Here is a 22,489-nt window from a genome sequence, read left to right on the forward strand (position 1 = left end):
ATACGTGAAAATGAAACTATGCCGCGCGAGAGAGCATGGGGCAGCGCTTAACGAAATGCAAGTACGCAGAAAAGCTCCAGAGCTGCTGCTTCCGTCTTAAATTTTTTTTCTTACTCTGTATGGTCTACAAGAATGTTGTAATAAACGATGATTAAGCAGGGTGGAAGCACTCATTGCAGATACGTTGCTAGAGTGCAGATATGAACGGTGCCCCACTAACCTCTGTAATCTGTTTCTGTGCTCGTACCTGCTTAAATCCTTTGTTAGCACGTTCATGGCCAACTGTCTGTTGCATCGCAAACGTTGTTGCATGACTCAGTGACATGCCGCGGAAGGTCGCACTTCAGTTTTGCGATCCACAAGCGCAGAGCATGTCCATTTTCCATGGCCATTGACAAATTTCTTTTATGTGAGGCCTAGCTTTTATTATATGCTGGCAATCTGCCACACGGGGATAGCACAGGTTCCTTATGGAAAGCGCGTGGTATGACTTAAAGAGAGGTTCTTGCTCACAAAGGATTCAAAATTTCAAATATTTCCACAGCTCTATTTTCTGTGAAACTCTTGTGCAAGAACCGTGCAGATAATACTCGTTCCAAAGTGCTGGTGTGCTGGCTTCAGTCTCAGTTTCATTCTTGCCAAAGTTTTCCAACGAGCCTTGGGCTCACGTGTGGCACAAACATGGTTAAGAAGTTAATTTTGTTGCAGCGTGTAGCACGACTTGCTGTATCTGGCAGTTCCACCAACATGAATGTAGATTTGTGGAGCAGGTGATTTTTTTGCATTTGGACAGCTATTATACAAAGTAAAGTTCTCCTTAAAGTTGCTACTTTTGCTAAAACTGCTGTATCATTTTACGATATGAAGAAGTCTCTCAAGTGTACACTATTAAGAAAATTTGTAACTATGTTGAAATGTTACTTTGAACATTTAGTTTATCTACGCTGATGTTTTAGTCCTCTCTACACTAAAATATTAAAATAGGTTCCTTTTAATTTAAACTCTGTTTAACTCAAACTTTTCAGTCCACTTTGAACTCAAATTATGGGCAATCAACTGTATACAATGTAACATGTGTTGTGCGCATGCGAGGTTAAAACATGCAAATCAAAGCAGTTGTAACATTGTATACCTACCATTATACAGGTTTATTAGACAGCTTTCACCACAGTGAAAAGTACCATCACACAATAAGTAAAGCTTGCCATATGGGGTACATGTCAGTTTATTTATTATGAAGGACAGTAGCACAGTTGGGCTGGACAATCATCATGATGATCACTGATGGTTTGGTTTAGTATATGATTTAATGTTCTAAGTAATGACCACAGATATGCGCCGCTGTTAATCAATCGCCACTAATCAACTGAAGACACATTAGGCATGTCTTCACAAGGCGCCAATATGTACCCTTTGGATGAGCTAGCTTAGGACACAGTGCCAGAGATCTGTTACGTCATGTTGAAAGAAATTCCCTGCTGAGCTGTTTCTGACAGTGCCGGTTTTTACTAACACCCACATAAAGGAAAAGGTTGTAATGATCTCTTTTGAAATGGTGGGTGAGATTAATGACCAGCATTTCTCCACCAGTTACAAGCAATGTGAGCAAGGCCTCTTTGACACAGGCAGAAACTCTGAATTCGGAGCAGTTACACTCCTGTCTTTTCCAATCAATCACACCCTTCTTAAAAGCCTAACTATACGAACAGAAAAGAGCAAATAGAAATTGTGAAGGTTGAAAAGGAGACCATCAAGCAAGATCAAATAAAGCAGATAATAAACTCTCAAAAGCCTGTGTTACCAATAAATAATGACATTATGTTGAGAATGTGACAGAAACTTAATGAAATTGGTTTTTAAGGTTTAACGTCCCAAAGCAACTCAAGCTATGATGAATGACGTAGTGGAGGCCTCCGCAAATTTTGACGACCTGGGGTTCTTTAATGTGCACTGACATCACATAATACATGGGTGCCTTACTTTTCGCCTCCACAGAAAAGCGATCGCCGCAGTCAGCATTTGATACCACGCCCTTGGGTTCAGCAGTCGAGTGCTGTAGCCATCGTGGCGGGTACATGACGAAATGGTTTACTGGTGATTGTTAGCAGCCCTGATCGAGTGTGGCAATAAGTTACAGAGACAGCAGAAATATCATTGGGTGACACATGTGTGTGAAACTGTGAACTCTTATCAGTTTGACAAGCAAAACTGAACTGGATTTGTTTAGCTCATCAGGCTGATTCAAGGTTTTTCTGTCACATTTAGCTTGATGTTGTTTGGTTTTTATCTCATCATGTATCACTTCAGTCTGGTCTCTTTCTGTGTGTGGTCTAGCTTTTAGAGATTTACTGTTGGCAACTGTGCGGCAGTCACTGACCCAATGCAGTGACTCACTAAATATGCATGCTTGGCATGAAGCCTAACAAGAAACAAGTGCCACGTGCTGTCCTCCAACTATGAGTTTCCATCTACAATGGAACTATTAGTTTACTATCTGCCCTTGCACCACGTCGCTTTGCGTCTCCTCTGTTGTGAGGGCTATCGCTGCTGCCTTTAATTCGATGGCCGACTTCTTCATGTTCTCCGGCTCGTACTGCTCCCATGGATGGCGAGGCGTATCCACACGTACTTCCTTGAGCCAGTCTTCGTACCTAAGGCAGAACTCCCGAAAGCCGCTCTCCACAAATGGTGTCAGAAATTTCACCTCTTTCCCCTTCTCCTGGTGGAAAACAAGTAGAAAAGAGAACGAAAATACAATGTTCAAACTGAGCTCTGCAGTATATAGTTAAAAAAGGTTACTGCATAGGAATCCCATTAAAAAACTGAGTGGGTTCGGAATTCAGAGTATGCTACATAAACAGTGAGTGACACGTCACGACTTTTGTTGCCGACTGTGTAGCACTAGTCTCGTATCAACACATAAAGACAGAATGGCAGCCAAATAAATAACAAAAACAAAACCAAGATGTTTCAGTCAGCCTTTCATTTTCGTGCCTCAATACGTTTGTCCCAGACTAGACGACTTTTTGTCCCAGACTTGACTTCACCACTATATCGTTTCAGCGGCGTCGCCGAGCAATTTATTTTACAACTGTTTGTCCAAAGAAGCCCTGAATTACAAAAACGTGACTGAAATCCATCAGAGATAATAATTCACACAAGTAAAACACTTAATTGCTCAGCAGGTTTGAGAAGCTCCACTACCACTATGACTGCTTCCACTGTACACACTACATGTAATAGTAGCTCTTGTACAAGGTCGTCCACTAAGTAGAAATATGGTTCAGCATGCACACGCTCCGCAGAGCATCAGCGCATCCAGGGCGGCCGTGCACCGAAGTTAAGCGATATAGTTGTAAAGGGGACTGCAAGATCTACTACAGTGCTGAAGTGTAAATGCTTGCTTCCCGGTGAAGAGCATGTAACTAACGGTGCACTGACAGCGCCTGAGTGCGCCGAGACCACATTGCGCAACAGTACACTTCACTCATTGCAGCATGTTGTCATTGGTTTTCCCATGTTTTCAGCGACACAGTCTTGGTTAAATGCGTGTACCGTGGTAAGTTTCTTGGGTCTGGTTTGGTTTGTCTTATGGAGTATAATGTCCCAAAGCTATTAGGGACACCGAGAGTGCCCTGGGCAGCTCCGATCATTTGGGGGTGTTTAATCCGAGCTGATGTTGTATAGCATATGTGCTTCCTGCAATAAAATATCTGAATTTATGTTCCTAGCTAGCTTCTCACCTTGCGGTTAGCTACGCCTGTCGCCTCTGTTTTGTGCTACATTCCAACATGTCCAAAGAAAGAGGCACCAATAGGAAAGTGCAGCAGAGAAGAAATCTAGACATATTATAAGGCATTTCAGCATTACGGTTACAGTCCTGTGACTAGTAGCGTAAGCCTCCGATCAAATATGTTGTCGCTCAGCCTGCTTAATGATGCAATTGAGCAATGACCCACAAGTGCTGCTGATTTCTAAAGCATCTTAATGAAATTCGAAGTAGCATGACGCAATCTGCGAGCACTTTTGTGCTAGACTGACCATAAGTCCACTCCGGCCAAGAAGTGTGAGCCCTCCATGCCATGTCTGAGCACTCAACTACTGAGTTGATGGACCCGAGTTCGAATTTGACCAAGACGGCTCCAATACAAGGGCGGCGAAATGTAAGGCTGCGACTTTGTCGTCTTGTTGAGGACGCGGTACGGGCCATCGTATGGGGGGGATAAGAGGCAATTTTACTGCACCTTGCCTTAGAAAACCATGCGTCGAGGACGCAAGGTCCGGGTGCACGAAGACCTGACGGTCAGATGATCGAAGCGGGACTAGGCACAGGTGTTGAATGCAGTCCTGAAGGCATTGAAGATACTGCAAGGGCTGGGATGATGGAGCCGAAAGAACGAACAAGTCTCCGGGAAGCTGTAGGGGTGCACCGAAGATGAGTTCGGCCGTCGAACAGCCAGGGTCACTACTGTAGGAAATTTACAGGGTCGCAGAGGAGCACCCAAACAAAACGGCCAGCGTAGCTTGCTTCTCGAATCGAACAGCCCATGCTATGCATGAGCGCTAAGTACGCACCGTTCATCTTTATTTTCTTCTTTCACCGGCTGGGAAAACCCATCTTAGCGTCTCCACTTTACAGTGTCGCTGTGCGCTACAAGGCCACCATCTATTGTACGATGGTATGAAACATAGGTGGTGAAATAATCCAGAGAGCTTTACTATGATATCCCTTATAGCACGCTTTGGGACATTAGAATCCACAAACCAAACCACTGGAACCGAGAAATTTGCAGACATACATTTGACCTAGATCTTGGTGCTGATAACACAGGCCGCTGAGTTGTCATACATGGAACCTAGAACAATAGGGAGTGTGGTTTTTCGCAACGGTGTCTCGGCGCGCTCGAGTGTCGTCAGCGCGCAATTAGTAGGTGCACTTTCGTATTGTAGCAGATGACACGAAGCCCCGCTTCCGGGCCCCTATGCGCAGACTGCAACCATGATGAGCCACGTTCATACTTATTATGGATGACCCTGTACATACTAACTAAGCAGGTGCATAATTTAAGACGCACAGGGAAAGAAAACGCTTCGGGGTAAAAGCCAATCACGGGACAGCATCACAGGAGTGCATTACCAGCACCCCCCCTGCTGGTGGCAAAGATCCCTCATTCTATGCTTCACCAGTGAACACTGGTAAAAAGTATCCCTACGAGCATACCAGCACCTGTGTGAAATTAAGATAGGTACACAGAGACAGAAAACTTTATTCAGTTCAGTAGGTTCAAGTCGGGTAATTCAGTAGGCACGTTTGAGGCAAGGTGAGTCAGCCTGAGCCGCAGTGTAAAGTCGGTGTGTCAAGCAAGCTGCTGTAGAGATGCGATTAGGCCAAAAAGAAGGAAATTCGCACGGATCTGTGCATTGAAAGTAGCTAGAGCCCCACAAACCCAGTCTTGTGTGCCTGCAAAACTCTTGCATGGTGAAATTTAATAATCCCTGCGGCAGAATATTCAGTACATCGATGAATCCTGTAAATTTATGGAGGTGATCGGATAACGCAGCTATGAATTGCCATACCAGAATTATTGAGATAGTACTAGGACTACTATTGTCATGCTAGTGCAAAGAGTATGCATACATGAAAGAAGCCAACAACCACTGAAACCATGGAAGGAACATGGGGAATGCTGCTTTTATCCTTCCGTTCTTTGCTAAATGCATAATGAAATATTTTACACAAGGAAACATAATTACAAAAAGCAGAAAAAACAACTGGATGCCACTGGTACATATATCCATGATCTCTCTCCCTTTTTATGAACAACACATGAACAACAGTCCTTTCATCTCCCTACCTAAGTGTGCTCAACAATAGCAACTTAGAAAGAGAGAGAGAGAAAGAAAAGATCAGTCTAATGGCGTCAAAATCAAGCACCTAGAGGCACTCCTCTGCAAAGCGAGAGCACGGACAAAGAAGCTGCGTGGCAAGAAGTAATGATGGTGTGAGTGGCCTACCTTCTGAAGCAGGGCCCGTCTGATACGAGTGGAGGCCTTGTCGATGGCCCGCAGTGCGGCTGCGCTGACTAGGATGTTCTCGCGCCTGGCGTACTCCATCAGGTCCAGGAGGAACCAGAAGTTGCCCTTGAAGCAGGCATTACACACCAGGGTGCCCAAGGTCTCCTCGTTCACAGTCAGGCCGGCTTCCTGCACAGACACGTCCCTTTGGATCACACATTTTTCCGGCACATGACAAAAAAGAATCAATCTCACATTCTGCACATGGAAACAGGCGCAAGAATATAGGCATGTGTTGACGGGTGGCAGTTCCGCTTTGCATGTTTATTTTCTAAAACGACTATTCATTGTTGTTTTTTTACGGCCAAGAAGGTGGGGTCCTTGCTCTTTGTGAGGGAGTTGGCAGTTGCGCGGGACGCCGAGGCGAGGCTCCCAGAAATTCCGCCAAGGTCTTTCTCAAGAAGCGACCTTGATTCGGACACAAGACAGTTCCCACCCCAATGTTTCTTGTTCGTCTGGTCTCTCTGTGTGTTTGCGTGTTTTTGGGGTATATCTACGTGTTTCTTTTAACTGCGAGACTGTCAACTTTGACACAAAGAAGGACATCATCTTCGTGCGGTGGAGAGGAGTGCGTGAAACCTGCGAGACGAGCAGTGTGTGTTCGAGCTTGTGCGCAAGTGGTGCATTGTGCGGAACTATGTTCAAACATTTTGTAATCAGCCATTGTACATTGTGCATATATTAAACATCAATATTCTTAATTGTAACAAGTCGTCTGTCTTTCTATCTTTTGCACATTAATTTTCTTTCTACTTTGGCTAGTTCTTCTATTACACAACAACACTAGTAAGCTAGCAAGCAAGACACACTTCTTGACAGCCCTACCATCCAAATGCATACTTTATGCACATTTTACATTAAGCCCTCACCAATGTATACATCCTTCTAGAATGAAGCACAACAAAGTTAATTAATGAATACTCTGAGCAAAGTGTGTGACAAGCACATCTTTTTTTTTTCCTTTAACTCGATATCTTCTTGGCATATGAGTATAATATGCAAAAAGTTTTCAGCTTTAATACAGCAATAACCACAAATTGTTCAGTTTCTCAGATCAGTTGTACCCTTTCATACTGGAGGGACATCTACTTACGTAACTGCTATCAATGTTAAGTTTTTCTGTCCGTGCAAAACTCATTGGTGTATCTGCCAATTACTTTTTGGTATCATATGTCAAGAGAAAACAGAAAAAAAAGGCCTATTGGTCAAACGCAATTATACAGAGTAATTATGGACTGTATACTCGAACCTTATTCTCATTCATTCAATACATGCGATTAGGTGACCTGCTCCACCTTGAGTAAGCTACCAAGGCGCTGGCTGGCTTGCATCTCGAGGTGGACTGATTTTATAACGTCTTGCTTTGACCCTAGACAAGGTCATCAGTGATTCCAGACTTGGGTTTCCACAAATTGTGCTAGCCTTTTCGGCCTCAAATGACTTCTTTTCAATAATGGACCTCTCCTTTGAAACAATGCAGTGAAGAAGCCAAGAAGCATTTCATATGTAAGAGGACCAGCTGCCCAGCATCTGATAAATTTTAATGTGGAAATTGTCACTGTTGTCTCATTCTACTTAAGTGGAGCATTACGAAAGCACTTTTCAGTGCAACAGCCTCCTGTAGCAATGATGGTACTCAGGTAAACAGGACTGCTGACTAGATGAAAAACCAATGCGCTTTACTCGTGCAAACTTGTGCCTCAAAAGAAACTGAGCTTAGCGTCACATGCATTTGGCCGTCAAAGATCAGAAAACCTTTTTGTCATTCTTGGCCATGTTCAATCTCAAGGCGATGAAGAAAATTGAGATAAAGCATCTGAAATGCTGGCAAGAACATCGAACATTGTAGAAATGGCCGTGTATACCTATGGCAATTCTAGAATGCGCTGGTCGCATCTTGAACGGCAAACAAAGTGACAATGCTACATGCTGCCAACATAAACAATGCACGTGACCAAAGAAGAAAGAAACCATGTTTCACGCTACTATGGTGGAGTCTATTGTGGCGCTGCAACACATACAGAAGAAAGTACACAGAATGCCTGCTGAATTTTGCACAGCTATGCAACAAGAAATTTTGAGCTCAGAATCACGGTCTATTTCTTTCCAGTGCTGCTTGTATGGTAGAGTTTGCCCAAGATCGAAATTAGAAGATGTGTGTAAATCTCTGGCCCAAGGGTGAGATGTACTGAGTACAGCCATCTTTGCCAGTGAAAAACAAAAAAGAAAAAGATCGAAATTAGAAGGTGTGTCTAAATCTCTGGCCCAAGGGTGAGGTGTACTGAGTGTACTGAAAAAAAAAAAAGTGAAAGTTTGTTATGAATGAAGAGGCTGTCTTCAAAAACGATGTGCAATGAAATGTCTGTTGCGAATTCTGCAGTGATAATTCCAGTGAGAATGGCAGTGAGAATCCTACAGTGATAAGCACATACCTGCATGGTCTTGAGGAACTCGACGCTTTCCTTCTTGGTGTGCACGGTCAGAGCAAGCACACCAAAGGTGATCACATCAGGATGGAGGTTGCGCGCCGTTACTATTGAGAGTACATCCTGCCAAGAAAAAAAATTAAAAAAAATTGCAAGGCTGCGCTTAAGTTCGTTTAAGAGCAGAAATGGTGAAAGCCATTTTACAGGACTGTTTTTGCTCTTCATTGTAATCCCTACTATCATCATCAACTGAATGCATCATCACTGTCATTGCTCCTACCGCTATTATCATCATCACTGACTGCATCATCACTGTCATCGCTACTATCATTCTCACGCTAGACAAGGAGAATCATGATCGGCTTCGCACGAGCCCGATGTGGCATAGTGGTTTGTGCGCTCAGCTGGACGTCGGAGGAACAGTGGTTCGGTTCTTGATAAAGGCAGGTTTTAATTTCATGGAGGTTTTAATTTAATTTTAATTTTAGTTTCATGCAGTGGACACTTCCAGTGGACACATTTAGCAAATGAACATGAACATCACCGTGAGCATAGAAAGGATTTTGCCTTAAAATGCAGTGCATTGTAGTAAAAGTGTTGGTTGCTCAGTGAACGACTACAACTAGCACTTCGTGATCACATATAAAAAAACAAGAACCTCTGCATGACTGTGACGTGATGTGACGTGATATGGCTGTGATGTGACTATACTAACTTCACCCATCCCTCTCTTATCCATCACTTTTATACCGCTTCACCCCCTTCCCTTCCCCGAGTGCAGGGTAGCAAACCAGTTCCTTCTTCCGGTTTATGCCTTTCCTCTTCCTCCACTTCTCCTCGTCCTCCTGTGCATGTGTACACACTCCAAAGGCAACGGCTATTTTATACTGAATTCGAAAACTCTCAACATTCATAAGCTAGAAGGATATTTAAAAAAAAAGTTGAAAGTAAATAATGAGTCACTATTTATAATTACGCACTTTTATTATTTTTCACCTGTCTGCCTGATGGATTAAACATACGAAAAGCTAAAAAAAGAGACCTATAAAACAACTATCTAAAAACAAGCTCAATTCATTTCAATAACTATAAGTTTGAGAATTTACGAAGTACTTTTGTGGAACCTCATGCTTGTTTGCAGAGAAATTGACACCTGTCTATGCAGAAAGCTAGATTTGGGATGTTAAACAGAAAAATACAGTGCCAACTAATTTTCTGGACTCCAATAATTTGGACTTGTGTGGTATTTCAGACTTCATTCAGAAACTGTCACGCAACCCATATGAATGTGCACATTTTAACGACAGTTATTTTGGACCCTGTGAAGTCCAAAAGTTTGATTTTCTGCACCAAAATAAGCAATTTTTTGGTCAAGGGATTGTTTTTTTCAGCACGTTGTAGGGATGAGCAGGCATCGCTGTCGCAACCGTTTCTTTGCGACCGCGAACGGTGGCATTCTGGATTTAAGCGGAGTCGATCGGGGAATGGTTAGCTTGACTATTTGTTCATCCTTGCTATCTGAGGTAGTGGCAATAATGGCACACTTTTCGTTGCTAATGAGATGGCCTACAGAGTGCGTAATCGGATTGAAAACGGAACATGAGCAGCGTCCACCGCGGCTTTGATGAAACTGTTGCCCCCCCCCCAAAAAAGGTGGGGGTGGGGGAATGTGCTGAAGAGGGGGGAGGAGTTTGTAATTGCGAATTCTTTCATTGCACTTGCTTTTTTTGCTGCAATTCCAACTCATGGAAGCACACGACTCTTGCTGAGACAGACTAACTGCATGGAGAGATAGCCTAGAGCGATCCACTGTGTCAGACCACGCAGGGAATGCGCACGAATGGTGTGTGAAAGCAGATCACGGTAGCAGACCACGTTGCATTGCAACTTTCAACTACTGAAATACAAATGAAACATGAGAAGCAGCCAAGTTTGCGATTTTTAAAACCATTTTTTTTTTTTTTTGCAGAGGAGTTATTTCTTTTTTAAGTTCACAGATGTTTCGGGCTGTTTGATTACCTTGATCATTTTCTGGGTCTCGCCGAGTCCGAAATTGGTCAGCAGCTGTATTCCACATAATTGATGAGTATGGAACACAGCATTCTGGGCATCGTAAAAGCAAGTTTGATGCTTTTCAAACATTGTCATGAGTATCTATTTCTGTCCACAGCAGCCTATGTGACGGTGTATGAACCTGAGACATGCTCTTTATTTATTTTTTAATTCCATTAGCCTACATATACACAACTGACACAGCATCTCTTGAAGTTAGGCAAACTAAAAGATTCCTGCAATGAGAAACAACCTAACATGCACACCCACAAAAAAGGGTCTCAATGAAGAGTTTCGTTACAGACTCCTTAAAGCATGTCACTATAGGGCCAAGAGTCTTAGTAGAGACCCTTGGCTAACGCTTGGGGAGTAACCAACCTTGGCTGTTTCCTTGTCGTGCCGAAATGCTCGGCGCTTGATGAGCATGTTGAAGAAGTCAATGTCCAACTTGACTCCAAATTTGTCAGCTTCGGCAATCAACTCCGTCTCAGCTTTGCAGTCATTTGGAATGCAGTCCAGCAACAGCGTCATAGTCTTGGCATCGGGGTGTACAGACATGTCCCGGAAGTGGTCCATCATGCCTTTCACACCTCCACACATCAGGAGCCTGCCGTAGAAAGATGCATCAGTCATCATCATCAGCCAAGTCCAACTGATCGGAACAGGAGAGAGGCCTCGACCAGTGATCTCCAGCCACCCTGGAGTTCCACGAGATGCCGTTTATTTTACGTTACCACGAGTTTCCTCTTTATCTAAACCTTCCTTTCCATAATCATCATCATCAACATCACCGCAACTGTCATCACCAGCATCAGCTGCGGATTTCCTCTCCTCCTCTCCTCCTCATCTCACCGCATCACAACCACAACGATCATCATCATCACCAGCAGGAGCAAGATCCTTTTTCTTAGGGCAAGGAGGCTACTCAGGACATACAAAAAAGGAAGGGGGAGGGGGGGAATATACTCGACATTCGGGGATTCCCTTAAAGAGACTGGACTACTAACTTATTTTACATTTTAACTCAGCCAGTGATGGCAATACACTTCTGGGCCTTTCTTAGCTAATGAAAGCTGTGTTTTCGGTTAAAATATCCACTTTGTGGTCAGAATGCAGCATACTATCAAAGCAGGCAAACCTCTATTTGTGCACGGTGTCTCTTTGACGGGCACTTATGTTGATGCACACAGGAGTTCTTCGTATCTTAGCTCCATTGAAACACGTCACCGCAGCAGGGATGCATGTCTATGGCAACGGTCTGGGCAGCGAAATGCAAAAACACTCATTCGCTATAGTATGGCAGGAAAAGAACAAATTGAAGCACTGCTTGGCAGGAAGTGATTTATAATGGAGATACAATTACACGGCTGCCTATCGTCACACTATATTTTATTTCTTGTTGCAACTTTCATGCTACTCAAACATGAGAAATCATGGCATTCACGAAAGTAGAAAATTGGTGATCTTCACTTTAATTATCAGCAGAGGCAGTCGCACTCTGAAACTGGCGAGTGGAGAGACACTGAAATCAGCGTAAACTGGCCTAGCCTCGAATGTTCCCTGAAATCATAGTAGTACACAGTATCAAGACCAAAATTATGACGGCACTCCAAGACAACATTTTCTGGCAACAAGATAAAAAATAGAGATCCGAATCACACCCTCTCTTTCTATTAAGTGGAACACCTCACTTACAGTTAGTTGCTAGTTCTTTTTAGGAATGTGCAAATATTTACCTTTCTAACTTTCTAATATCGAATCCAATGCCTTGCTATTCGAATAATTGACTAAATAAAGTTTGTGAAAAATATTAAAAATAAAACCGAACAGCACTTTGAGTGCACAAATAATTTTCGAACAATAGACATAAATGTGGAATTGGGCTTGCTATAGTTTTCTTCGACACCTCTTACAGCCCATCCAATGTTGCACAGCACTCTGCGACGATCGGTTTATACCGTATTTACTCGAATGTAACGCGAGGTTTTTGCATGATTTTTGGCTCTCAAAGTCAACCCTCAGGTTATAATCGAATACTGTAATTCGTCAGCCTAAAGCGACGCCGGGGTGCAGCCATATTGAATTAGCCACCACTCATTTCAGTTTCCGCAGCTTTACTATGCTATGTTGGTAACATGGGTACTAGGGAAGCCAAATCAGCCAAATCAGCCAAATCCCAATCAATCCAAAGTCAGAATGTCGCACATTTTGCTCGCAGACTCAGAATCACATTGTCACCTTTAAGAAGCGCTTGTCGCGGCTTTTGCAGTGGATTAGCGCGGTGCTATCGTTATCGCATTCTGCATGAGGCAACGCGCTGTGCACAGTATGACGCAGCATCAAAAAAGCTATTCTGGTAGTGGAAGAAACCGGAAATTCTGCGACAACTCCACGTTAATTAATCTACCATATGTGTGTGGCGTATGCAGTGGGAGGCGATTTTTAAATGTCAGCCTGACCGAAAAGGCTTCTGATGACAACGAATGAGCGTTTTTGATGAGATTGCAAGGGCCACACACAATCTCTATTAAAGGTACTTTTTCAAGTGCTTGTCTCGCATTACATTCGTAGTTTTATTTTTTCCCATTGGTCAATATGCATACAAAGTCGCCCCTCGCGTTACATTTGTGGTCGCATTACATTCAAGTAAATGCACTTTCAAAGCCGTGACGTGGTCCATTCATGTGGAAAAGTTTAGAATGTTCAAACACGCGGCTTTGGGGTATCATGACAGTGTTGAGTCAGGACCATCAAACTCTGCCAGCATGCCTGATATTGGAGGCCATGGTTCATAACTGCTCTTCCTCACGTCAGCTGCCAAGTGGCGACAGTTTGTTTGCAGTCATCATCAGTAGCAAAAAAAGTAATTTTCTGGGGAGTCTGTAATACGATCACCGGCTAATGTACTAATTTGGTACCATGTGCCTTGTGGTGATCACTGTTGGGTCTTTACACAGCTACTACTTTAACTCCATGAGTTACAATGCTGCCACTAGGTATTTGCTACTTCACAAAAATATTCATTTTGCACGAATATTCGTACATGCAGCAAATAACCACAGAAAGATTAAATTCATGTTTTATTTGGTTCACCCCGCCATGGTGGTGTAGTGGTTAGAGCGCTCGACTGCTGTGCTCGAGGATGCGGAATCGAATCTCAGCCACAGCGGCTGCTTTTGAAGGGAGGCGAAAATCAAGGTGCCGGTGTGCTGTGCGATATCAGTGCTCATTAAAGAACCCCAGGTGGTCAAAATTTTCGGAGCCCTCCACTATGCCGTCTCTCATAGCCTAAGTCACTTTAGGACATTAAACCCCTAAAGGCAACTGTGAGCTAAGTTCATCATAGAGGTTGTCAGAGAAATGCAAAATGCAACTGCTTAGCTGTTTACAAGGAAGTAGTAATACTAGCATATTTACCTGCATGATAGATACACGTACGTAACGACAGCACCCATCATTTTGCTGGTCAGAACGTCAACTAGCATTAAATATTCAGTTCAGTTCAGTTCAGGCGTTCAGTCGTGTCCGACTCTTCGTGACCCCATGGACCATGTCACGCCACGCTTTCCGGTCTCTCACTAATTACCCCACACCAAAAATGCTTCAGTCAAATTTTCCCACTCTTTTAGAGGTAAAAAAAGGAAAGCATTTTTTACATGACTAAATGTGGTAAATTACAAAAGCAAAAGTGTATATAAAGGGTATGCTATGTGCACCTGACTAAAATTCCTACCTGTGGTATGGTTCCCTGACCTCGCCGAGTCCCACTATCTCGCCGGTGTGCTTGAAGCCAGGCGCGAGCAGATTTGGCAGGGTCATCAGGCTTGTGGATGTTGCTGCCTCTCCAGGGCTGCTGGTTGAACCATCTGCTGCTTTGCCAGAGCGAAAGTGTTGTCCCGAGGCACCGTCTGCTCCCACTGTGGGGTCTGCAATGATAGCGGCACACCATGAAGTTACGTAGTACTGACTTCTTGTTTCTTTCCGTTTTGAAGCTGGGAAAAATTTTACGACTTTTCTGCAAAGCAGACCATACGCTTCATACAAAAGTGACAGCTACTGCGCATAACTTACATAATGAATGCACAAACATATTTTCATTTCCAAACACAAATTTTCACAAAATATTTTGCAAATAAAACAAGCATCTAATATATAAATTAATAAATAAGCCGCCTTGTTGATCCCTCTGGAGCAAGGGATCTACATATGATCGAACGTGTAACTTTCCCATTAATTTTTTTTTCCCCCCCAAAATGTCTAGGTCTCTCTTCAAAAAGCCAGTGATACAGACTATAAGCTACAGTGGAAGTCCTTAATGAAAAAATTAGCAGGATACTTTGTGTCTAAAAAACATTTGCTTAAAAAAAAAAAAATAAAACACGTAAATTTGAAAATTCGACACCATATCAAAGTTGTAAATAGAGAAATTCTTATTCCCCAGTGCTGAAATCACATCATAGCAAAACCAGACAACCTTTGCTGAGTGCCACATTCCAGTCAAAGTCACAGAATAAAAAAAGGCATCAAGCTTCTCTCACTTATTTGTATAGTTAAAAGGCATGCAGATACTAGGAATTCCGAGGAGGAAACTGCAGCAAGCGGATAACATAAAAATAACAGGCGTCGTACCAATAGACAGAAAAGGTAAAATCACGAAGCGGATTTGGGAAAGCCCCGTGATGCAGAGAACTCACAACTAATTGTCTGAAACTGTGAGAGAGTAGGTGTCAGCAGAAGGCAACACACATTCCGCTATGACAAATGATCAGGCATAATATTGAAGCTGGACAACTTGCAGGCATACAAAATTCCACCGCTGGCACACAGGAAGCCATGCAACACGATGTCACTAGCAAAGCTTATGATGATAGTGCCAACACCAGTGATGATGGTTCTGGTGGTGCTTGATGATGTCTATACTCCAGCGATACACAGTTCACAAACTATGCACATATGTGCCAGCCTAACACAACATACCAAGGTCTCTGCTTTTTTTTTTTTTTTTTTTTTTTCAAATGAATTTTTAGCTATTTATGTTCACCTAAGACAGTTCGCCTCAGTTCATATTAATATTAAACAACCTGACTCACCAATCCTTGGAGCCTCACTCGAGCTCTCAGCTCCTCCTCCATCTGACAAGCGTGCCTCAATGCGAAGCATCTCGGCAGACTTGGAGCCACCAGCCGTATTCTTCTGCCTGTCAACCAGTTTTGCTTTGCGGGGCTTGGAGGATTCGAGCAGCTCGTGAAACAGCTCTGGAGGGCCAACACCGCACTCTCTAACTGTTCGTAGGAAGAGGTTGTAGCAGTATACCGAGGGCCTGATCTTCTTCCACAGCATAGTCCGCATCACCTGAAACGAACGAGGTGCATCATTTCTTGTCGGTTACCATGCCTCCTAAGTTTGTCAGAGTCCAGCAGTACTCACCTTGAGTCCTAGTGCGAACCCGGCCTCTTTGTCGCTGATACACGCCATGAGAAGGAACGCGAAGGTCTCTGACGTGATTGCATGCTTCGCATCGGCCATTTCATCCATCACCTGAAAGATAAATTGCTGTTATCAATCTCATCTCCCTTTTTGCAGCTAATCAATCCACTTCACTGTGAAGGGACGTTAAATTTCAGTTTTAATTAGACTTCCATTCTCGTCTTGCACTGAGTAATTGGCTGCAGCCGAACACTGAATGACATTCCAAAAGTAATGAGGTAATCGGCTCAACGCACCCTGAAGGCCATGTCAAGGTCACCACACTTGCCAAATGCCTTGATCATAGCGTGGTAGGTGAGGTTGCTGGGAACCCAGCTCTTCAGCTTCATCTGCTCATAAAGTTTGTGGGCTTTCTCCAGGCCCATCTCAGGGTATGGACCCTCCGCACACGAGTTGAACAGTCCTGTCAGCGTCGCCGGCGTTGGGTTTAACCCACGGTCACGCATCTGAAGTATTGTAACAGTTCAAAACAACAGTTCGTAAAACATGCATTCCAAAGAAAAAAGACTACCAAATTCACTTTCTGGAAGCTACGTCAACCAACGCGGCCCTCATTAAGACATCAATTTAACAGCTAAGCACCTACTTTGAGCATAGGCAAAGCGAAGAATGTGTGCCTCATTATTAATGCACTAAATGATATTGAAGAGCAATTAAAAAACGGCATGGATGACACTTCAGCTTAAAAAGTGCTCCAAAAATGCTTCACTGTCTCTCTTTTGCTTGAGATGTTTAAAATGGTTAACGGAAAAAAACTAAATTTCACTTCCAATACCAATGTGTGGATGGCTAATTAAGAAACACAGCAAATTAAAGCAGAATACAAAGCACCAAAATACTAAAAGCAGACTCAACACTGCAGGACTGATCAATTAAGTTTTGCAGAAAACTATTCACTTGGATATTAAAGGGAAAAGTGTTCAGTAAGGCCGACTGAAAAATTCCAGCAAAAACTATTTTGCCGCAAAGAACTTCATAGGAGTATGTAACGTACCATTTTGTACAGCTTGAAAGCCATTTTTGTGTACCCAACACGTCCACAGCCACCGATGAGTAATGTGAACATAACGAGAGTTGGTTTGACTTCATACACCTTTTGGATTTCAAAGAACAAGTTCAGTGCCTCTTTGATCTGAAAAAAAAAAAAAAAAAAAAAAAAAAAAGAAAAAAAAAAAGAAGAAAAGAAAAAAGAAAAAATCACAAAACACACAAAGCTACATGGCGATTTCAAAGAGTCTGCCAACCTTATTAAAAGCAGGTAAGCCACCAATGTAAGTCTGTAGCATTAATGTCTATAGCAGTTGGGTCCATATTGCAATGTTAAGCAGTTAACAGGTCTCCACTTAATCCAAGACTAATCAGCAGGTCAAAGTATGCTACGGATCTGCAACTATGCTACGGATCAAGAATGTGTAATGTCTAAAGGCAATCTCTACTACCACCTCCTTTTAGGAAAGAAATATCACATAAAATCAAGAATTCTTAATGAAAGCCACTCAACTCTAGTGACATGACTCAGCGGTACAAGGTGGTTACCTATTTTCTCAGAAAAAATGACTGATATGAAAAGAATTACTGGCAATAAGCTTCTCTCAAATCTGTGCAAAGAGACACTGAGCAGCACACAGGTTTCAATCAAAAGGTATTTTTAAGAGACATTTCTACTGGGCACAAATGAACTGAAAACTGTTATAGCAAATTGTTGGACTCTAAGAACAGCGCTTTAAGTCATAGCAGCATAGCAGTGACAGACATAAGAAAGAGCCCAATGAAGTTAGCTAGAAAAACACACGGTAAGCAAGAGTCCTTGTAAGGCAGCTGTAACAAAAGTGATGCAAGAACTAATATGAAAAAAATTTGGGAAACACTTAAGCTCAACCTTTAAGCTACAACACAGCAGGCTCAATGGTTCCTGTCTGTGGCTCTCCTTGGAGATTCTTGTTCCTGTGCATACATTTTTTTACTTGCTTAATCACAAGCCCCTTATTCAGTGCCTTTATTAACTTATTTACACTCATCATGGTGCAGCCACAAGCTGCCACGTCATCTGGAAGACCAACCGAAAGAGGGATAAAGCCCCTAGGAGTAGTGCACCCGACTCAGAAACAAGGGTCGCAAAAGACTAATTCTCATCCCATCCCATTTCATCCTCCTATTTGAAATGAGATACATAAGCTGTAGATACCACTTCCAAATCTCCTATCTCGTGGTTTCGTGACAACACGTAGCCCGCCAAGCAAACATTGCCTAATGATATCACTCGTCAACTTCCGCCTGCCAGATATATGTCTACGATTTACTGCAGATGCCGGATTTACTAGAGAAAGGGACATTTAATGAAATCACGTCAAACAAACAGCTGTAGCATCACCCACTTTCTGCCTCCCTGCGTTTAGGACGCCTTTTTGTGTCACAAACTAAAGCTCCCACACTGACCCACTGGCCAATGGATGCAGTCCCTGTGGCTTTGAGCTATAAGTGATGTGTGATTCTTGTACAGGGCACTCTCATATATGCACTTTCTTTGATCATGTGACCCAAGTGCACCCGAGAGAAGATGGTTTAAATAAAGCAGAGGAGAAGGGCCTTTTCTTTGTGCTGACACTACTACACGCTGTCACTGCCTGAAATGAGGGAACAGGAGCAGAAAGGAAAAAAGCTACAACCCTTATTTCTTTTTTTTTTCATATTGTCACCTGTTATAGCAGGAGACCAGGGCCGGAATAACACTGACGAGGGCCCGGTTAAAAAAACATTAAGAGGGCCCCTATAACCCGTCTCACCTCCCCCCCTTCCTCCCCACTCCCGCCACCCTGTCCCCGGTTGTCATGTTTGAGACTTGACGCATTTTAGAACTTTCTGCAGAGAATGTTCTAAAATGCGTCAAGTCTCAAACATATATTTATTCGAAGAATCTGCGGACTGTTTATGAACATCTCCTGACCATATACTTTCCTGCAGAGCACACGGACAGGCTGGAATCTAGACAGGGATGTTCTAAGAGATGAGTGGGCACACAACATCCTCCCTCAAAATTAGAATTTGCATTCCTGAAAAATAAGTTTCCTCAGCGGTGTTTTTCTTGGCTAAATCGATAGCGCAGGACAACTGACTGCCTGTGAGCACAAAGCAAATAGAGATGGGTCTTGTTCATAAGCTGCTCGCAAATTCTTACCATAAATACGGTAAAAATTATCTAGTAGTTGTGTCCATTCATCCAGCAAGACAAATTGAAGCTAGCCTAAAACAGTATTTTTACAAAAACTGCTACATTGTGTGATATATGCTGACTTGAAATAGATCAAATAATGTTTATTACTCCAAAAGCTGTCATAATGCCTGAAAGTAAATCTTTTCGAAAAGGTAGCGCCTCTAGAAAATGAAATCGTTACTGAATGGCACAAAATTAAAGTTTTAACATGCTCAAATAATCAGTAATATATATCTTTACATTTATGCAGATTGTCAATATTTACAAAGACAGTATATTTCCTTTCTGCACATAATTTCCACCTTTAGAAGGAAGAACTTTTGCATGTATCACACACCTTTGCTGCTTTCAATTTACAAAATAAATTATTTTATGAGGTAGCATATGCAGCTCGTGCCACCGAGAAGCAGCTGCCGCCGTAGACGGCGGTAAGAAAAAATAGGTTGGATGCTTAAGCCCCACCTTTAAGTGTATTATAGGATAGCATTGATGGCTTCCATTTGCAGACTCCCCATGTGGTTACCTGTTTGTGTGCATGTACTTAACTTTAAAATAGGGCGACCACTTAAGCCATGCTATTACGTCTACAAAACGAAGCTTAAGCACCCTCCTACTTTTTTTGCAGAAGCAATACCTGCTTGCACAAAAGAAGCACCTATATGTTTCAATATTTCACAGCAATTTAACGTTTTAAATGGCGCGTGTATTCGCATAACATGTTTGCTTTTTTTCATTCCACTCTTGAGCAAGTGAAGAAAGGTTTCGAAGTTTCTATTAGTGTTTGTGAGCCTTTTGCTGGTAGAGTTTTGTGATGAGATCTTCAACATTAGCCCTCCTGAGAATCTCTCATCTCCACTCTCAGCAGCGACAAATTGCTGATACGTCTGCCAACTATACAGCAGTCATAATCTCTAACAAATAATTTACTGCTTTTGTCACAGCTTTTAGGGCTTACACTCAAAGGAATCAAACACACAACTGACCTCAACAGCAGTAAAGCCAGAGTTGGTTTACGAGCTGTACGCGCTGACTTCAATTTAAAAGGCGATTTTTTTTTTTTACTTTTACTGGAGAAATATGAGGTTTGCCGAGATTAAGCGTACGATGTGACAAACAGCTTTCGAAGCATTCGACATTTCAATACATAAGCTCTAATTTTAAACAGGGGATATCAAGAAGAGGATGTCTTGACTATTTTCGGACCAAACTTCGAAATCGGCCATTCATTTCCAACTCTTGGGAGGCCCCTGAAAACGGAGGGCCCGGTTCATTTGAACCCTTTGAAGCCTGGATAATCCGGCCCTGCAGGAGACCCTTTCTTATACCCTCGGAGACACTGTGACTGACGTCATCGCACAGCGAGGTCACATGACCTATTGTTGCGGCCACATGACTGATTAACGGGCCGTACGATTTTTTAGCTCTCATTATTACAGTTAAATGAACCAAGTCGTCGACCCATTCGTAGTTCCACATTACTCTCGTTAAAGCTGCTAATCCCCGCCTCCCCTGAGTCTATCTTAAATCGCACAGTATGCGGTTAGGCAAGAAGTCGCACCTTTCTGTCGGTGACTAACTGCTTTATGTCGCTCTCATACTTCGCGTCCGAGCGGCGCGCGAGCGTCGTGAACTCGGCGGGATCGTCGTCGTCGTCGTCCGGCAGCAACTCGGCGCCCATCCGAGATACACCCGATAGCGTGCCGAACGTGTCCGGGTCATGCCCTTCGAAGATGGGGAACTCTCGAGGAACACTCCGAGTCCTGGGCTTCCTGGCAGCGTGCGTAGAAGCGCTATGGCTGCCGGAGTTGCGTCGGTCTCTGGCGGACGACTCTCTTCCTCCCCTTGATCCCCAGTTTTGCCCACTACGGCCACGAACTGGAGGAGTTTCCCGCCGCACTGTTTCACCCGTTGTTGCCGCTGTGCACAACTTTCTTGGTGAGGGCCGCGGTGGAACGAAATTCAGCTCCTGCACGAGCCGACTTCGTCTTACCAGAGCAGCGCACATGGACGCGCATGGTCTTGTTGCGAACATTTTGCTAGGTCAGCAGCAAGCTACTTGCCCAGCCAAGCCTAATAAGTTGCGCAAGAAGTTTACCCCAGACACATCCCTGTCGCCTAGTATGGCAGAACTTTCCATCAATATTCACGTTAACTAAAGCGGTGCAAAACAAACTCCTCAGATGAAACTTTCTGAGCGCATGAGCGGAGCCATCTTGATGATGCACTAGCGATGGGTCGTCCTTGGCAAAGAGAGGGATCATTCCGAAAATTTAGTGTTTTTTTCGTGATACACGCTAAGACAGTAAGCTTTACCACTGCTCCGGTTTAGTAAAGTACACGCCAAATAAATAAGGAGATGTGGCAAGGCTTAATCGCCGTTTTTGGTTTACATTTATCGCTCGCACCTGGCAGAATGCGCATCGGCTGCTTGCATACACAAAGTGCGGATGTTGGGGATGTGATGCGGAGGAGGAGATCCCATCACCGCGGCGTCGTTGGCTGAGGATTTTATAGTACGTCGTGTGCTTGTACAGTTTGTTGTCTTGTTGTGTTAAACGCTGCAGCGCTGCTTTGAGTACGCGTACCACCACTACAACTACACCGCGCGTATTTGTATCCGATTGTAGCTGCCTCGGCGTTTCCGTCGACGTGAATGCGCATTCTTCGGGCTTCACCGCCTGACTGGAGGCGGAGCTTGCCGTGAGCGGCGCGACGACCTAATTGCAAGCGGATCGGTGGTCGATCTCTCTGACAACGCATTCTCCTGGCATCGTTTACTTCAGGTGGGCGCTGGAGGCGGTGATTTTATGCCCGCTCCTGGAGCTTTTTGAGCCCAAACATTCCTCTCTTATATTCGTAACGGTTCATCGGATACGCTAGAGAAAGCGCATCGCATACTTTCGCATACCGTTATTCGTTATGCCAGTCTTTTAATTCTTCTCTCGACGATAACTACTGAATTTTACTAACTTAATTTAACGTTACCCTCCCGATACCGAGAGAAATAAACACTTCGAGAGGAACCGAAGCACACCTGGAACGTTCAAATTAGTTGTAGCAACAAATCGGCGTAGTGGACGGACGGATATTGGGTGAGCACCAAAAGTAAAATCACCGAATGCGACGCTTGTAAAGCCGCCTCGAATCAATATCTTGATGCTGTCGCGTCGGTGGGAATAATTTCTCCGAAAGAAAGGGGAGCGTACCGCGGATCGAAAGTTCGTTTGCTCTCTGGTCT

The 22,489-nt window shown here is 43.5% G+C and overlaps 1 protein-coding gene across 1 annotated transcript; it reads right to left on the reverse strand.

Moving 5' to 3' along the window:
* Nucleotides 1-1,207: 1,207 nt before the first annotated feature.
* Nucleotides 1,208-21,480, reverse strand: LOC146189730 (pentatricopeptide repeat-containing protein 1, mitochondrial). The gene is made up of 10 exons (XM_084604495.1): nucleotides 20,810-21,480; nucleotides 17,035-17,172; nucleotides 16,277-16,486; nucleotides 15,981-16,091; nucleotides 15,644-15,905; nucleotides 14,287-14,479; nucleotides 10,932-11,160; nucleotides 8,508-8,624; nucleotides 6,016-6,204; nucleotides 1,208-2,719 (listed from the first exon to the last, which is right to left on the reverse strand). The coding sequence occupies exons 1-10, from the start codon at nucleotides 21,281-21,283 to the stop codon at nucleotides 2,483-2,485; spliced, it is 2,160 nt and encodes a 719-aa protein (XP_084460621.1). The 5' UTR covers nucleotides 21,284-21,480; the 3' UTR covers nucleotides 1,208-2,482.
* Nucleotides 21,481-22,489: the final 1,009 nt, after the last annotated feature.

The sequence above is a fragment of the Amblyomma maculatum genome, chromosome 5 (genome assembly GCF_055883805.1).
Source record: "Amblyomma maculatum isolate TAMU_Amacu chromosome 5, ASM5588380v1, whole genome shotgun sequence".
NCBI classification, from domain to species: Eukaryota; Metazoa; Arthropoda; class Arachnida; order Ixodida; family Ixodidae; genus Amblyomma; species Amblyomma maculatum.

Coding starts and splice junctions, on each gene's coding strand:
- LOC146189730 (XM_084604495.1), bottom strand. CDS start 21,283: ATGTTCGCAACAAGACCATGCGCGTCCATGTGCGCTGCTCTGGTAAGA. Junction 17,173..20,809: donor AGTTAGTCACCGACAGAAAG/GTGCGACTTCTT, acceptor TTTTTTTTTCAG/ATCAAAGAGGCACTGAACTT. Junction 16,487..17,034: donor CTTTCAAGCTGTACAAAATG/GTACGTTACATA, acceptor ACAATACTTCAG/ATGCGTGACCGTGGGTTAAA.